The following is a 15,203-nucleotide window of genomic DNA, read 5'->3' as shown; positions in this document are numbered from 1 at the left end:
GGCTCGTGCCGTGCCTCCAATTTACCCCGGCGGCGTGAGCGATGCTATGGCGTGGGGCTCCTACTACCCTACCTTACCTGCCTGCCCTAGATGGCAGCAAATAAAAATCCTCGGCCGCGGGCGATAGAATAGGAATGGACGGCCGGGGACATATTTTTTTTCATTTTCTGAACAAGTTCTGTATGGACTTTGGTATTAGGGGCTAGAATTACCCCGATTTCCTTAGACAATCTAATATAAAGAGTAAAAAATAAGGTGTCTTTCGCGTGTGATTGTTTGTGCAGGTGAAATCAAGAACGTGACGGGTCTTGGCAATTTTGCCTGTCCGTTGCCTGGTTGTTTTTGGCATCGCCACTCGTGACCCTCACCTGACAACGATTTGAAGGTGCCAAGTAATTCTACTAGGAACAAGACTCGTACACTCGCATTTTTGAATCACTGTTTTATACCACGGTCAACCTATTAATTACAGTTGACCGCAGCGAAGTGTTCTCGTCCTCTCCCTCCTCTGCCCATTTTTCCTTTTCTCGAACATCGATTTGATCCCTGCGCGCATGCACTCAGCTCAGTCGAGTCGAAGCTGCTGAACCGCCCATTCACTCACACCCTTGCGCTGAGCATTACCTATTTCTCGACAATGCATCGAGAAATACCCGGCTTTTACTATGGTCAGTCCCCCCTTTCCCTTCCCGCATCCCATCCCCTCCCCAATCCCCAATCCTTTTATAGCTCCTCCCATCATGACATCATTGCACAACCCTCTCCCTCCCTCCCTCCCCATCCTCCCCAACCATCCTAACACCACACCACCCACAGACACCACCAAACGCAAATACTTCCGCATCGAAGACGCCCGCACCGCGCCCAGCGGCGCCGCCTGGTCGGCGCCCAACGTCAAGCGCCGCGCCGTCGAGGCCAAAGAGGACAAGGCCCGTCGCGAGAGGCGGCGCCGTGAGAAGGGCCGCGTGAGGAGGGCGCGCGTTTTGTCGCTGAGGGAGGGGCCGCTTGTGGGGGGGTTGTTGGGGCGGGAAGCGGTTGGGGGGTTAGTTACTGGGGGCGAGGTGGTTGCGAGGGCGTGGGCTGCGGGGTTGAAGGCGAAGGGGTCGTTGAGCTGGTTGGCGCCGCGTGAGGGGGTGGTTTCGGCGATGTGGATTCGTGGGAGTGACGTGAGGAGTGAGATGGGGTTGGCGTATGCGGTGGTGAATGGCGCCGGTCCGGTGGCGGCCTATCTTCCGAGGGATGCGGACGACTGGTGAGTTTTGGTGTTGTTGCCCCGTGGGTTGTTGGGTTTTGTGGTTGGGTTGAGTGAGCTGATGGGGACAAGCATTAACTTTCAGGACGCTGCCGTACGGTACCCCCATTCCGATTTCCGGTTTAGGAATGTTCGGGGGCAGAACGAGCGGAACTACAGGGCCATCAAGTTCCATGAGCCGTCCTCCAGGATTTTCATGGCGTGGGAAAGTAGCTCGGTCATCGGCATCACTCACTTCACACCGCGGTCCCGGGATCCGAGCGAGTCAGGCCAAACGTGGGTGGTAGGAAGTGGTATGTTTGAGAGCCCGCTTGTCTCTCCATCTTGGGAACACTGCTAACCAGCCATCGTAAAGACGTGGATGCCGTACTAACCACAGAGTCAATTCTTACCAAGGCGTCCGCTACGGCCTTCAATGCACTACAGCCAGCCCCTCCGGCATCACGACTGACCTGCATCGCCGGCACCAGCGCCGGCGTCGCGCAATTGCAGAACAACAACCTCACCTGGCTCACGCCATCACCACCGCCCAGCCAGCGCCACCCCAAACACACCCCGAAGTCAAACCCGGCAGCCCCATGGCAAGGCGACGTGCTCTCAGTAGACTTTCTCGGCCAGAACCCCACCGAGGTGATCCTTGCGGGCACGCGGTCAGGCCACGTCTGCGTCCTCGACACGCGGGTCCCGCCGCACGAGTGGTCCGTCCCCAGCAACAGCTTCCAGCACGTCAGCAGCGCGGCCCACGTCCGGGCCGTCGGCGAGTACGGCGTGCTGGCGGCCGGCCCCCCCAACGCCATGGCCCTCTACGACGTCCGCTACCTTCGCCAGCGCAACCCCCCCTTCACCCCCACCGCCAACCTAGGCAACAACAACGCGGCCCGCCCCATCGTAACCTTCCCGCACTACGACAACGCCGCCAACATCCACGCCGGGCTCGACGTGCTGACGGCCGCCGGCTACGGCGGCGGCATCGTCGCCACCGCGCACACCAGCGACGTGTCGACACCATCATCAAGGGCAGCAGCGGCAGCCCCGCCGACGCTGACGTTGCAGCAGCAACAGCAGCAACAACGAAATGGCTTCACCGCCAACACCAACACCACCACCGCCAGCAGGAGGAGGATAACGAGAGGGAGCCGCCCGAGAGGCGAGGAGGAGCATCAACCGCAGTACGGGGTGGCGCTGCACTCGCTGCGGGACGGGACACGGATTGCCGGCGGGGAGGTGGATGGGATCCGGGCGCCGGCGGTGGTGCAGAGTTTGATGTGGCAGACGCTGCCGGGGGATCGGCACCCGAGTTTGTTTGTGGGGGAGGGGCCGAATGTTGGCAAGTATTCGTTTTGGGCGTGAACGGGGGAGGGGATGGGTTGTCTGATTCTTGAATTTTTGGTCTGGAGGGGGATTTGGGGATATATTTGGTTGGTTGTGTGGGCTGAGTTAGATAAAATATAGGATGGGGGTCGGGGGTCGGGACAAGGAGTTGATGGTAGTGGGTTTAACAATTAATTTGTGTGATGCCTGTTGGACTTTGAAGGTCCCGGCATCGGTATGTGTTGCCACATCCAGTCTCTAGTCTCCATGGAGCCGGACGATACTGTAACAGACTATTACACTTGAATATATAGCCCCCTGATAATGCTGAGCCCAGCACAGCAAACGACCGCTCCATCTTCCCCAACCAACGCCTCTTTTTAGTAGCCCCTTTCTCATCACACCACGGTATACCCCTCGTGTTCGTGTTTCATACCCATCCGTCGAGCGTAGGAAATATAAGAAGAAAAACAGCAATTGTTTCCAGCCAAAAGTATATTTACCCCCCGTCCTTCCCCGCCGAATTCAGTCCGCCTTTAGATTAAACGTCCCCACCAGCGCCGGGTAGGCCCTCGCAAAAGCTGGTCCAAGCGTCCAGTTCTCCAGCATCCCGACATGCTGCTCAAAGACGGGGTTGATGACCAGCTCCTCGCTGTTCGGGCTCGCCAGCAGCACAAGGGTGTCGTCGTACGGCCAGTTGAGGCTCAGGGTCGAGGTGAAGGGGATGAAGAAGTGGTCAAACGGGAACTTGCCTTCCTCGTAGGTGTGCGCCAGGCGCGCTCGCATGGCGGGGAAGGGGAGGTGGTCATACCAGGCCGGATGGTCCTTGGCGGTCTGCTCGGGTACGGGGCGGAACCACGCAGGCAGCCGGAGGTAGTTGTCCTCGGTCGGCGAGACCTGCCAGCGCATGTGGAGGAACATGAGGTACAGCACGGCGACGCGCTCGGGGAGGGTGGCTAGGTCGGGAAACCGCGCCAAGATGTCGGTGAAGACTTTGGAGAGCGGGTGCGAGTAGGCCGAGACGGCGGGGTTGAGGAGAGATGAGACCGAGGGATAACGCGGGCCGAGAATTTCGGATTGCGGGAGGCCTTCGGCGGCGCGCTGGCGGCGTTCCGAGAGGAAGTCGAGGAGAAGAGAGTCGAGGGGGCAGGTCGGTGCGCAGTTGCGCGGGACGATGTTGTAGATGGGAGGTGGTCTTGCTGCGGAGGGCCCTGACGCGGTGGTAACAATACTGGCGGCGGGGGATTGGGTGTATATGGAAGGGTGCGATGGTGGTTGGGTTGGTGTTTGTCCCTGCATACCCGGTATCATGGAGACGGTGCCGATCCAGTCGTGTTTCATGGGCACGTGGCGGTAACGTGGCGAGTCCTGGGCACCCTCGATACCATCCTTGATCCGGGCAACTTCAAGATTGGGGTCGACTAAGAAGTTTAGGCCCAGCCGGTCCGGTCCTAGATCCAGCCCGTGGGCTAGACGGCGGCGTTGTTGCTCGAACATCACCATTTCCGGAGCCGGTTGCTGCTGCGGTTGGCCGTCAATGCTCATCGTGGGCGCGACGGGTGAGAGACTATTCTGCCACCGGCTGTGCGTCCCCACAGATGCCGGGGAGGTGGTGCTTGTCGGGGTCATATCAGGGTTGTGGCCCGGCGGCCCTGTGAATGGGTTGGCAGGTCCTTGGTTTTGACCAGGAGGCCGGTAGGCTGGCGCTGGCGATGTGTGTCAGGCTGAACTAGACGTGGGTAGTAACAATGGGTAGTTATGAGGGCCAGGACTTACCAGCGCCCTCGGGAACAGCTAGAGCGGGCTGAATCATGGCCGAAATAGCAGCCAGAAGCCTCTTCACATCAGCAAGCTCGGCCTCGACGGCCTCCTTCTGGCGAACGGCGTTCTGCAGTTCTTTGTAAGGCTGAGTAGCCTTGAGGTCGGCGATCTCCCGCTCATACTGTTCGGTCTTGAGCCGCTGACGTTCCCTAATAGCACGTTGCGCTTCGCGGTCTGCATGGCGTTAGGGCCGGATTCGGTTCGACGCGGGAATTACCCGAGACCAGCTTGGCTCGGGGCCGGGGACCCGGGGCGGGCTCGGCCCCCCACTTACCGTTGGCTCGTTTCCGCTCCAGTTGATCCGGGGTCAGATGGGCCACGCCGCGAGACGCCCGGCCGGTCTTGCGTCTTTTGGACCCAGCGACACCGCCATCTGTACTTCCCGGGGTATCGGCATCTTGTAGATCTGGACTATCGCCATATCCCTGTTGTTGTTGTTGTTGTTGGTGTTGTTGGTGTTGGTGTGCCGTTGCCGATGGTGACCCATGTCCCGTCCTACCCGAGTCGGGATGCTGCTGCTGCGGTTGCTGCTGCTGTTGTTGTTGCGGTTGCTGTTGCTGTTGCGGCTGCGGCTGTGGCTGCTGCTGCTGTTGTGCGTCTCGGTCCGTAACAGTGTCAACGCCCCCTCGTCCGGGATTGTTTGGCGTCCCACCGTAGCTACGCTTCCGCTCAGGCCCAAGCGGGGGCGGCGGTAGCGGCGGGTGATGGGGATGGTAACTGAGATGGGTGGACCTCGGTCGGTCAGGGTATGGCGCGTGTTGTGGTGGTGTTGCATAGATGCTTATATCCGTACTCTCGGCTATGTTGTTGACTGGAGGGGTCGAAGACGCCATGGATTGATCGGGGAATGTGGGATGGGTTCCCGGGTCAACAAATCAGTCAGACAACAATTAGAAACAATGAAACAATGAAACAAACGATACGCAACACAGTACCAAGTACGAAGTACCACTTGGGAAAATAAGGGTGACGAATAAAATCGAGCAATTCGAACAATTCCATGCAAGGGACAACCCACAACCGGCAATTCGCTAGGCCGCTGTCGTACTGACCCCCTCCGCCCCTGGCTCGATTCTGTGCGTTGGGCAGGCAAAGCAGGTTGCTCTTGCTTGGGGTTGACTCGGTTGTGCTCTTGTGGCAGCGGCGGTCAAGGAAAGGCGGAGTCCGGGAGAATTGCTTGCCAAAAGCGAGGGGAAGCGACTCAAGCATTTGAGCTTGGAGGGAAGGTCCCGAGTCAGTGCACGACAGGGGCCTGGGGTGTTGTTCGTGGCAGCTGCAATCTGGTTTAGGCCCACTTGGAGCCTCGCCTTCCTTCACTAAATCGACTTGCCCACCACACACCGCACGGATCATAATCTCACCGGCGGTATGGCACCTATCATATCACCTACATCTAAGACATTCTAACCATGTGCGTAGTCTGGTGGCCTGAGATCGCGGCCGATGACGAGCCCGACAGATCTCGAGGTAGCTAGTCAAGGTTACATCAGGAACATCCCGTGTTGCTGGACGAGAGTGACGAGAGTGACGACACAGCTATGGGCATTTAGGCCCGGATAATGGTGCCGTTGATGGCAACGTAATAACACGACAAAGGCAGGGTGACAAACTGCAAATCTCAAGGGGACAGTAACTGCCCATTGTGTAAACAACCTTGATGCTCTTAATATTATCAGGAGCTAACTTCATACACCACCACCACCACCACCACCTCTCCAAGCCGAGTCTACCCCAACATCCATTACCCACCCATCACCTCCAACTCCACATCCACATCCACATCCACATCCACACCCCTTAATCCGCCGAGGCCCTCGCCAACGCCTCATGGAGATGCGGCGGCAGGCGATACCGCAGCTGACTGGTGTACGAGGTCAAGTCGACGCTCATCTGCTTGAGCTCGTCGACCATCTGGCGGGCCGTCGACTGGTTGCCGCTAAACTGGCCAGTCACGAGGCGCTCGCGCTGCTTGGTGCAGCAGATGACGGTCCACATGAGCAGGTTGGGCACGTTGATGGCCACGGGCTGCGACAGCGACGAGAACTTGGCCGCGTACGCTCGGATCACGCTCGGGTCGCCGCGCGCCGTGAGCGGGAGGATGTCGAGGGAACGGATTTGCTAGACAGTCGTTGTTAGTATTGGTGACCGGAGTGGAAATGGGGTCAAGGATGGGGAACACTCACGTCTAGACACTGCGGCCACTTGCCCTGTTCAACCAGGCTCTTGATGTCGCTCATCCTCAGCAGCACCGTGCACGCCACCCTATTCGGCTCACGGATCTTCTGCCAGAACATGTGGTCCCTTTCGTACATGCTCATCATCGTCTTAGCCAGCTCGACCGGGTCATCGATGGCCGCCAGGCTCAGACTGCTGCCCCGCTGAGCAGCATCCGGCTCCGCGCCGCCCTCGACGCGGGGCTTCACCGGCACCAGCCGCAAAGATTCTTCGCCAATCTCGAGCGAAACCGCCTCGCTCAGCGCCCTGCTGACAATCGACACAACCGTGTCGTAGTCCTCCGCCAGGTGGTACAGAAGGACAGCATCCGTCGTGCGCCCGTTGTCGTCGGCGAAGCTGGCCGCCTGCAGCGTGATGGCGCGGATGAAGTCGTCTTCCTGGCCGAGCGCAATCAGCGGGCCGCGGTCCTCGACCACGCCCCGGATGCGCTGTCCGTCCGGCTTGATGTCGCCGATCAGCCGGCTGAACTCGCGCGACTCGAGCACCAGCTCGCGCAGGGCCTCGTGGCAGAGCGCCGCCTGCTGCTGGCCGCCGGCCTCATCCGCATTCAGGCATATCAACACGAGATAGTCGACAGCCGCGGCGGCGTTAGCGGCGCGGAAGTCGCGGGTGTAGTAGCCGAGCATGCGCCCAAAGTTGATCTGCGGCTGGCTCCGTGTGCTGTAGGACAGCAGCTCGTTGGCCGTCGACTGCGCGTCTGCCGGACGCAGGAGGCCGTAGTAGGTAAGTGCAATAGCGAAATGGACGGCGTCGACGTAGGAGAAGGGGTAGAGGTAGGCGATTGCCTGTTCGAACATGCCCGACAGCACTTGTAGGTAGAAGAACATGCCGAAGCTACCGTTAGTGTCCTCGGCCACTGTCTTGGGAAAGTGCTTCAGGCCGATCTCGCGGATGCTGGTCTGGAGTTCAGTGAGGCCGTACGACTCGCCCGCCAGCTCTAGGGACCGGTCCGTCTCCCGGGCCAGGTTAAACTGCAACCAGATCCAGTCGTTGACATCCGTCTGCAGCCCATCCAGGCTCCGGTTGGTGAGATCGCAACGGCCGATGATCTTGTAGCAAGCCATGCGGAAGGGATCGATCGAGCCCTCGGGCGCGTTGCGGATCCGCTGGTTGTATTCGCTCATGCACCGGTCCTGCATCTGGCGTTTAAGGCGACGCTCTTCACTAGAGGCGTAGCTGTTGATGTAGCCCGAAAATGTCCGGTCGATGCTGCGGAAGTGGTTCTGGTTCTCGTTGACATACTGCGCGGCCTCGTGGACAAAGCCCGCCCGTAACAGGTAGAAGACGATGGCCCAAATGTACTCGTTATTGGCTTGCTGGAGGTCGACATTGTCTGGGACGAGCGTCTTCCGGGTGATGCGGAGCCGAATGTAGGCCTTGATTTTGCTGACCACGTCTGGCAGGCCGCCCAGGTTGGCGTCCTGCGGGTACTTGGCGATCAACGAGTTCACCTCGTTCCAGAACTGCTTCTCCAAGAACGCGTTAGCCCCGCTGAGGATTTGCTTCCGCATCGCTACTGCGTTAGCAGAGTGATGGTTAGGGTCCAGGTAAAGCTTGGCGTATTGCCGTTCCTTGGGCGTCTCTTCTGCTTCAGGGAACTCTCCGACAATCTCCATCATCGCCCGGTATGCCTCGACGAGGTGCGGCCCGTGACGATCTCCAGACTTGGACTCCAACTCGGCCAAGTCGCGGCAGATGTAAATGGGCAGCGACTGCTGCCGGGCATTGTTGAACTCGTGAATCTTCTCGGCCAACTTGCTCTGCTTCTCGCGTAAGAACCGGTCATCCATCGACCCAGCACCAGACCCAGTCGCAGTCTTACGGGCTTCCACATCCGTAAACTCGCTCGCGTGCGACCCAATCTGGCTCGGAGTTCCAATAACAGAACGCTGCATCGCCGACCTGCCCAACACACTCGCCCGCTGGGTAGGCCGCTCGCCGCCGGCAGCTTGGCTCGCCTTGCGCCTAGACCGGCCAAACGTGCCTTGTCCGTCCTTCTGTGGCGTCGACGCGCGCGCTGCAGGCTGCGTAGACCCCGCAGCATCCTCCCGCGGCTTGATTCCAAAATGTTGATAGATCCGCTTCCGCTGTGCCTCCCACTCCATTGTCACGTTGTCCTCGAGAAAGGTGTCGAAGTCCCGCACCGACCGGTCCAGCCCGTCCGCGATCATGCTCAGCGTCGTCTTGCTCTGCAGGTTCGAAAGGTATGCCTCGACATCGAGCTCGCCAACACCCCCGCCAAATCCGGACCCTGTACCAGCAGCGCCGCGCTCCCGTGCCTGGAGCCCGAAGGCACCTAGATCGCGCACCGCCGCGCCGGGGTCGACGCCCGAAGCCGCGAGGAAGTAGTGCGCTTTTCCATGCTCGAAAGGCTTGTCTTGCGAGGGGCCGAGCGACCTTAAACGCTGGCGGAGATCGCCCAATCCTAACTGCAGTGAGGGCAGCTCTCCCAACGCGGTCTCCCCCTCGGCTTGTTTCTTGTTCTTGGCGAGGAGGCTGTCGAAAAGGGCGCCTGTCGGGAGGGCGGACGGCGGGCCCTGTTGTTGTTGTTGCTGTTGCGAAATCGTGGATGCAGCGGGGTTGGTGTTGGTGGTGCTGCCAAAGCCAAGGCCTCCCAGACGCAGGCCACCTCCGGTGGGAGCGGAGAGCAGACTAACTCCAGCTGGCTGCGTCGTGGTCGCGGTCGAGGCGCCTAGGCCCAGGGTGCTTCCAAAGAGGCTGTTCCCGCCTGTGGCGGCGGGCTGGTTTGTCACTGTTGCTGTTGACTGGTTGCCTCCAAAGAGCGACCCTTGCGGAGTGGTGGTTGATGTGCCGAACAACGAAGACCCTAGGTTGAGCCCGGCAGGTCGAGGCTGGGTTGGGGTTGTCGTACCAGCCGCACTGTTCCCAAAGAGAGAACTCCCTGTAGTCGTCGCGCCAAAAATGCTGTTGCCGGCGCCGGGGGCGGTGCCTTGGTTGGCGCCCGGTGTTGAAGTTGAATTGCCCAACATTCCCGTCGAGTTTGCCGCCGCGGGCGTTCCCCTTCCCATGAAAAGTGACATGGCAGCGATGTGTTTCTAACGCCAATTCCTTGGGATTGCCTGCAGCCAAATATGGGCCTCGCAAGATGGCCCGTTTGTGGGAAGGAGGGTTGGCGAGAAAGAGCACTGCTTGGTTTCTCCACGTTTGTTTTTCTGATTGTTGACCCTGTCGTGCCTGCCTTGAACCTGAAAATGCTTTGGGACGCGCCGGCAGGGGATTGAGTGGGGCGGCCAGCAGGGTATTCATCCACTCAGTGGGCTGCTGGGGGAGCTTGGGCCACATTGGATGCAGCTCTCAGTTGACCTGCCAAGCCTGCCCAATGGACTGTCCACCTCCAATTTATGTTTATCCTTCCATACAGAGGGTCACGCACAGGAAAGAGAAAAGAGTTCAATCACTTCGTATGGTTTTTTACTCACACACAAGCAAGAAAATGGCGGATAAATCGTTTCATTACCATGAGTATCTCTAACTAAACCGTCTAGCTGAATCGAAATGAAAGTGATCAAGCCACGCAAAGTCAGGCATCTACCGTCATCATCATCTCCCAGTTTACCTAGGGTACTTCCCTTCGTCAATCAATTAGTTGCCGGCCTCAGCATCCAGCGTAGATCCCTTCAGCGCCTCGTCGATCTTCTTCCGATAATCCTGTTGGGTCTTGCACTGGTCCAAGAACACCTCGTACTTGGCATCCAGCAGCTTCTTCTCCGCCGGGTCGTTCCTGCACCAGACCACTTTGCCCGGCTTGCTCATGCGGTCCATGATGTCCCATAGCGGCTCCGTCTTGCCCTTCTTGTCTGCGCTGGCCGCCTTGGCCCCCAGCATGGCGGCACCGTGCACGACGGCCGCGTTGACATAGCGCGGGATCAGCACCGGCATACCGCACGCCGTAGCAATCAAGTCCATGAGGATCTCGTTCTGGCACTGGCTGCCGGACATGAAGATACTCTTAATACTATGTCCGGAGTTGTTCATGGCCTCGACGATCTGCCGGGTCTGCAGCGCAATGAACTCCATGGTCGAGTAGTACAGCAGCGCCATGCCGTCCTTGCTCTTGTCGCTGCTCATACCGATGATGGCGCCGCGCATGTTGGGGTCGGCGACCGGCGACCGGTTGCCCCAGAGGTCGCCGTAGAAGAAGTAGTGGCGGACCAGGTACGAAATGGATGGAGCCTCGGTCTTCTCGGCGAGGTGCCGGAGGTGGTCGTTGAGGTAGGCGTAGATGCTCTTACCCGCCGCCTCGGCCTCCGTCAGCGTGTCGTAGTACGCCGCGTGCGTCTCAAGCATGTGCTTCATCAGCTCGCCAGTGGCCGACTGCCCGCCTTCAGCCATCCAGAAGTCGGGGATGAGGACGTCACGGTAAGGGCCCCAGACGCCTGGCACGAAGACGGGCTCTCTCGACATGGCCAAATGGCAGGTCGATGTCCCCGCCACAGATGCCAGCCGTGTGAAGGCCTGCGAAACGTCGTTGGGCGCGACCGAATCATCGAGGCAGTCAGGATCCAGCTTGACCTTGGCTCCGACCGTCCCGATCCAGCCGGCGTAGGCGTCAATGACACCGCTCCCGATCGCAATGCCGGGTGGCAGACCAAATTCTTTGGCCGCCTTCTCGCACAACCCACCAACCAGCTCACCCGCGCTCAAGAACTCGCCATTCTATCGCCAGTCAGTTTATTGTTCCGTTGACTCTCTCGGGGGCCTCAATGGAAAGAGAGGAGGAGGGAGGAAGAAAAGAGACAATACTCACAACGCCATTGACACCGCCCACCCGCTTAAACCCATCATCAGCCAACTCGCCCAGGCCAATGTCCCTATAAAAGTCCTCCTGCCACCCCTTGACGCTCCCATCCACACCCACCGGCACATAGCCCTGCTTGCACACGGCACTACAAAAGCTGCGCGTCTCACCCCCCGTCGCCAGATGGGTCAGCGCATCGGCCAGATCATAAAACTTGCAGCGATTGAACAGCTCAGCGGGCATGTGGTTCTTGAGCCACAGCACCTTGGGCATCTCCATCTCGACGTTCATCTTGCCGCCGAGGTAGCGCAGCAGGTTGTGGTCCGTCGAGTTGATGAGCTCGGTCTCGGCCAGGGGCCGGTGGTCCAGCCACAGGATCACGTTGCGGTCCTCGCCGGCCGCGTTGGAGAAATCGGGGCCCGTCACCGACACGGGCTCGTCCGTGTCGTGCGTGAACACTGCTAGCGAGCACGTCGCGTCGAACCCGATGCCCTTGATCGTGGACGGGTCGGTCTGGGAGTCGCTCATGGTCTTGCGCACGCAGTGCGCGATGGCCCGCCAGATGTCGCTTGTGGATTGTTCCTGGAAGAAGCATGTTAGTTTTGGCTCGTTGCGAACGATTGGCTACCTAGTAGCTGCCCTGTCCTGGGCAGAGGGAGAAAGGAAATTCTGGATTTACATAGTGTGAGCCGGTGTAGCCGTGTTCGGGCTGCCAGAGCTTGATGTTCTCACTGGCGAGTGCCTTGATCTCGCCGGTGGCGTCGATGATGCAGGCCCGCGCGGAGCCTGTCCCGACGTCTACGCCGATGTAATGGTCCTGTGGTGACATGGTGAGCAAGGCGTTTCTCGGTATCGGCTTTTACTGTGTCGACCAACCGTGGAAGCCCTAGGTCGAGGCGAGGTTAGCGATACTGCGGCGTTGAGGGCTTAGGTTGGCGGAGTCGACCTACATTTCTTCTGCTTTGTGTTGAATGAGGATGGATCGAGTTTAATAAGCTCGGCTTGCGTGCGACGGGCACACTGCCTCAGAAGAATTGGGTCTTGTTGCACGGTGGGAGGCGAGGGGGCGAGGCACGGAGTAAGAAGGGCAACTGGAGGAATCACTGGTGGCAGAGCTTGGTCGGGAAAAGGAATGGGGGATTGATCGAGTTCAATTTTCAGACGGTCGAGCTCCCTTAAAGAAGGAACCATCCCATGTTCTAGAGCTAAGACAATGGCATTCATGGATGGCATTGGACAATGGGAAAAGGGAGGGGGATGGGCTCATGGGGGTGAGAAAGCAGAAATCCCATGGTCCGGATGGTTCCACCTGCCTCGTCATCCCAAAATCCCCCATCTTGTAGACTCTTGGAAGCACACCATGGAGTCTCGGCACACGAGGGGAGCTGCGGGCGGTATGCAGGGAAGAGGTCGAGACCCGTTGAGGTTCTTGGTTGCCAACTCAGCAACTCAACCCAGCCTTCGAGCCAGCTCAACAAGTCAACCGGGAGTGTGGGATATCGTGTGTAAAAGTCTGGCCATCACGCGTTGTCACAGCACCAGCAGGATCAGCAATGATCAACACCCGTGGTGCACGCCTTATCTCTGAAGTCGGTAAGGGGGTTGCAGCGACCAGAGCTTGATGGGCGGGTTCGCCGGGGGGGAACATGGGAGGTGCAGTAAAACCGCAACCTTTTTGCAACTTTTGCGGGTCCAACATGGAAGCCCTCTTCCCGCGTGACATGCAAAACTTTGTTCGGGTCGGGCTAGAACCAGGGCCACACGCGTCTGGATCGCCGCTCCCCCACTCTACAGCATCTTGTTCCTTCCCCCGGAGCTCTACCGAGCGAGCGAGCCTCGAGGCGAAGTTGGTGGGTGTGCGGCCACTAAGTGCGGGGCTGTCTTTTTGTGGGCGAGAGCGGGCGGCCCGGGCTCCCCGGAATCCGGACCCGGGCACGGCTGCAGGGCTGTCGCAGCCCCTCCGAGGAGTTGGAACGTCCACCGCCGAGCTGAGATAGCGCCGATCGCGGACATTCTGCTGTGTTGTCCGTTGTTGTCCGTTGCTTCTTGTCCGTTGTCCGTTGTTTGTCTACCCGGAGTGTCTTTCGATCAATCCAAACGACAACTCAGCAAAGTACCTAGAGAGTGTGGGGTCGTAGGAGACTGCCATTGGCGCTGAACCCTCTCCCTATCTTCTGTCATCTCTTTTCTTGTTCGTTGTTATCTTTGCTGTGTTACTTTTCTGTTTGCTGGGCGAATCGATTGAGTCGATGCATTGGTGCGGGATCGAGCTAGCCCTGGGTAAGCGGCATTCCCATGAAGGATGGTTTAACGGTCGAGTTTGCAATGTTTGCACGGTTGAGTTGTAATTTTAGGAGCAAAATCGAGGGTTGGACATGGGAACCTGAATTGTTGATGATGAATCTGTGGGAAGTTTTAGGGATGTGAAAAATATGTCAAAGCCGCAAGGTTGGGGGTTAGGTTGATTAAGGAATTGTTTTGGACCGCGAACAGGAACTTCTGAAAACTTCCACTTTACAACGCCGAGGCCTCCATCAAAATGAACTCTGAAACGGCAGCAACCCACGAAGAGATATGGGACGACTCGGCGCTCGTCGACTCCTGGAATGAGGCGTTAGAGGAGTACAAGGTCAGTGAGCGACCGGTTTCGAAACCGCGACAGCTGCACGTCACCAAGGTTGGGCTAGAGACGCTAACACAATCGCAGAAATACCATAGTATCCATGCGAAAGGCGGCACAGTCGACGACATCCTAGGCCGCGCAGATGAAATGTAAGACACCCACCATCCCAAACACTCGGGCGACAGACCAAGAGAAAGGCGTCGGGCCATGATCTCCTTTCTGATGGCAAGGTAGGACTAGTGCAAATGCCGATGCCAAGCCTGAAACAGGCGAGCTCAACGAACCTATCGCAGAGGGGGAAGATGAGGGAGAGGTGGATGAGACGATATCCATGGACGAGAGCGACGAAACATCGCACCCGATAATCTCGGATGTCCAGGGCTCCGGGGATGCGAAGAAGGTAGGGAGATCTGACCCTTGGACCTGCAAGAGGAGAATCTGGGAGATCGCCAAACCTTGGCATCAAACAGCTCCCGGACCCATTTTCAAGTTGTTTCTCGCCGACTGACGGATGACTAACGGTTGAACCCGAACAGGCTGATGGGATGGCTCCTGCGTCAGGGCCAGAGGCATTTCTGGGGACTGGTGAGTTTGGGGTGCTGAATCTCGAAACGGCCGACGAAGCTAACATGTCAATGAAAGTCCAAGACGGGGAGCTGAAGAAACTCTTGATGTCGTGGTATTACGCCGGCAAGTTTGCTTTGTCCTAAACCTTAAGTCCCCCGACTAACCGTTGCAGGCTACTACACGGGCCTCTACGAGGGAAAGCAACAAGGCAACCAGCAGACAAAAGGAGGAGGCTCGAAAGGACCCTGAGAGTGCTCCATCGGAGCAACCAATTGTTCTGGTTCCTGATGTGTTTATTGAGCGAGAAACATCAGCCACTTCGAAGTATCCCCCCATAAGTGGAAATGATAGCCCAACACACCCAAATATCAAAATCCCCGAGCAGAGCATGTGCGTGGTCGAAGATGCAGGAGCATTCCATACATGCCCCACAATCAAAACGAGAGGATGAAAAACTGGGGTAAAAGCATCTGGAAATGTAAAATCCAGGGTCTTGGCACACAGATTGGGAAGCCCCGGTCTCCAGAGCCAGTCTAACCCTGATCGCCACCGAAAACGGCATCCTGCGACGGCTCGTGTTCCAGAACCCTGACTTTTCGCACGGCTTCGCGAGTTCCACGTCTGAGCATCGCCAT

General features: G+C 58.4%; 5 protein-coding genes across 5 annotated transcripts; 2 read left to right on the top strand and 3 right to left on the bottom strand.

The window, feature by feature from the left end:
• The first annotated feature begins 362 nt into the window (after positions 1-362).
• On the top strand, positions 363-2,845 carry F5144DRAFT_656663 (uncharacterized protein). Its single transcript, XM_066793168.1, has 4 exons — positions 363-668; positions 817-1,252; positions 1,325-1,545; positions 1,608-2,845. The coding sequence occupies exons 1-4, from the start codon at positions 638-640 to the stop codon at positions 2,600-2,602; spliced, it is 1,683 nt and encodes a 560-aa protein (XP_066639599.1). The 5' UTR covers positions 363-637; the 3' UTR covers positions 2,603-2,845.
• Positions 2,846-3,088: 243 nt separating this feature from the next.
• F5144DRAFT_497958 (uncharacterized protein) lies at positions 3,089-4,472 on the bottom strand (the record flags this gene model as incomplete). The annotated part of the gene is made up of 2 exons (XM_066786238.1): positions 3,089-4,269; positions 4,340-4,472. Coding segments are annotated over 2 exons (1,314 nt in total), but the record flags the coding sequence as incomplete, so codon positions are not given.
• Positions 4,473-6,018: 1,546 nt separating this feature from the next.
• F5144DRAFT_581710 (Nup93/Nic96-domain-containing protein) lies at positions 6,019-9,925 on the bottom strand. The gene is made up of 2 exons (XM_066789447.1): positions 6,568-9,925; positions 6,019-6,502 (listed from the first exon to the last, which is right to left on the bottom strand). The coding sequence occupies exons 1-2, from the start codon at positions 9,658-9,660 to the stop codon at positions 6,182-6,184; spliced, it is 3,414 nt and encodes a 1,137-aa protein (XP_066639597.1). The 5' UTR covers positions 9,661-9,925; the 3' UTR covers positions 6,019-6,181.
• Positions 9,926-9,983: 58 nt separating this feature from the next.
• Positions 9,984-11,905, bottom strand: F5144DRAFT_581708 (FGGY family of carbohydrate kinase). The gene is made up of 2 exons (XM_066789446.1): positions 11,388-11,905; positions 9,984-11,296 (listed from the first exon to the last, which is right to left on the bottom strand). Exons 1-2 carry the CDS (start codon positions 11,667-11,669, stop codon positions 10,223-10,225), a joined length of 1,356 nt encoding a protein of 451 aa, XP_066639596.1. The 5' UTR covers positions 11,670-11,905; the 3' UTR covers positions 9,984-10,222.
• Positions 11,906-13,641: 1,736 nt separating this feature from the next.
• Positions 13,642-14,817, top strand: F5144DRAFT_656639 (uncharacterized protein; the record flags this gene model as incomplete). Its single annotated transcript, XM_066793167.1, has 4 exons — positions 13,642-14,150; positions 14,236-14,401; positions 14,538-14,586; positions 14,720-14,817. The coding sequence occupies exons 1-4, from the start codon at positions 13,918-13,920 to the stop codon at positions 14,815-14,817; spliced, it is 546 nt and encodes a 181-aa protein (XP_066639595.1). The 5' UTR covers positions 13,642-13,917.
• Positions 14,818-15,203: the final 386 nt, after the last annotated feature.

Source organism: Chaetomium tenue (assembly GCF_020726465.1).
Source record: "Chaetomium tenue strain MPI-SDFR-AT-0079 chromosome Unknown F5144scaffold_6, whole genome shotgun sequence".
Classification (NCBI taxonomy): Eukaryota; Fungi; Ascomycota; class Sordariomycetes; order Sordariales; family Chaetomiaceae; genus Chaetomium; species Chaetomium tenue.
The sequence above is the reverse complement of the archived record's forward strand: the minus strand, read 5'-3'. Positions and strand labels throughout refer to the sequence as shown.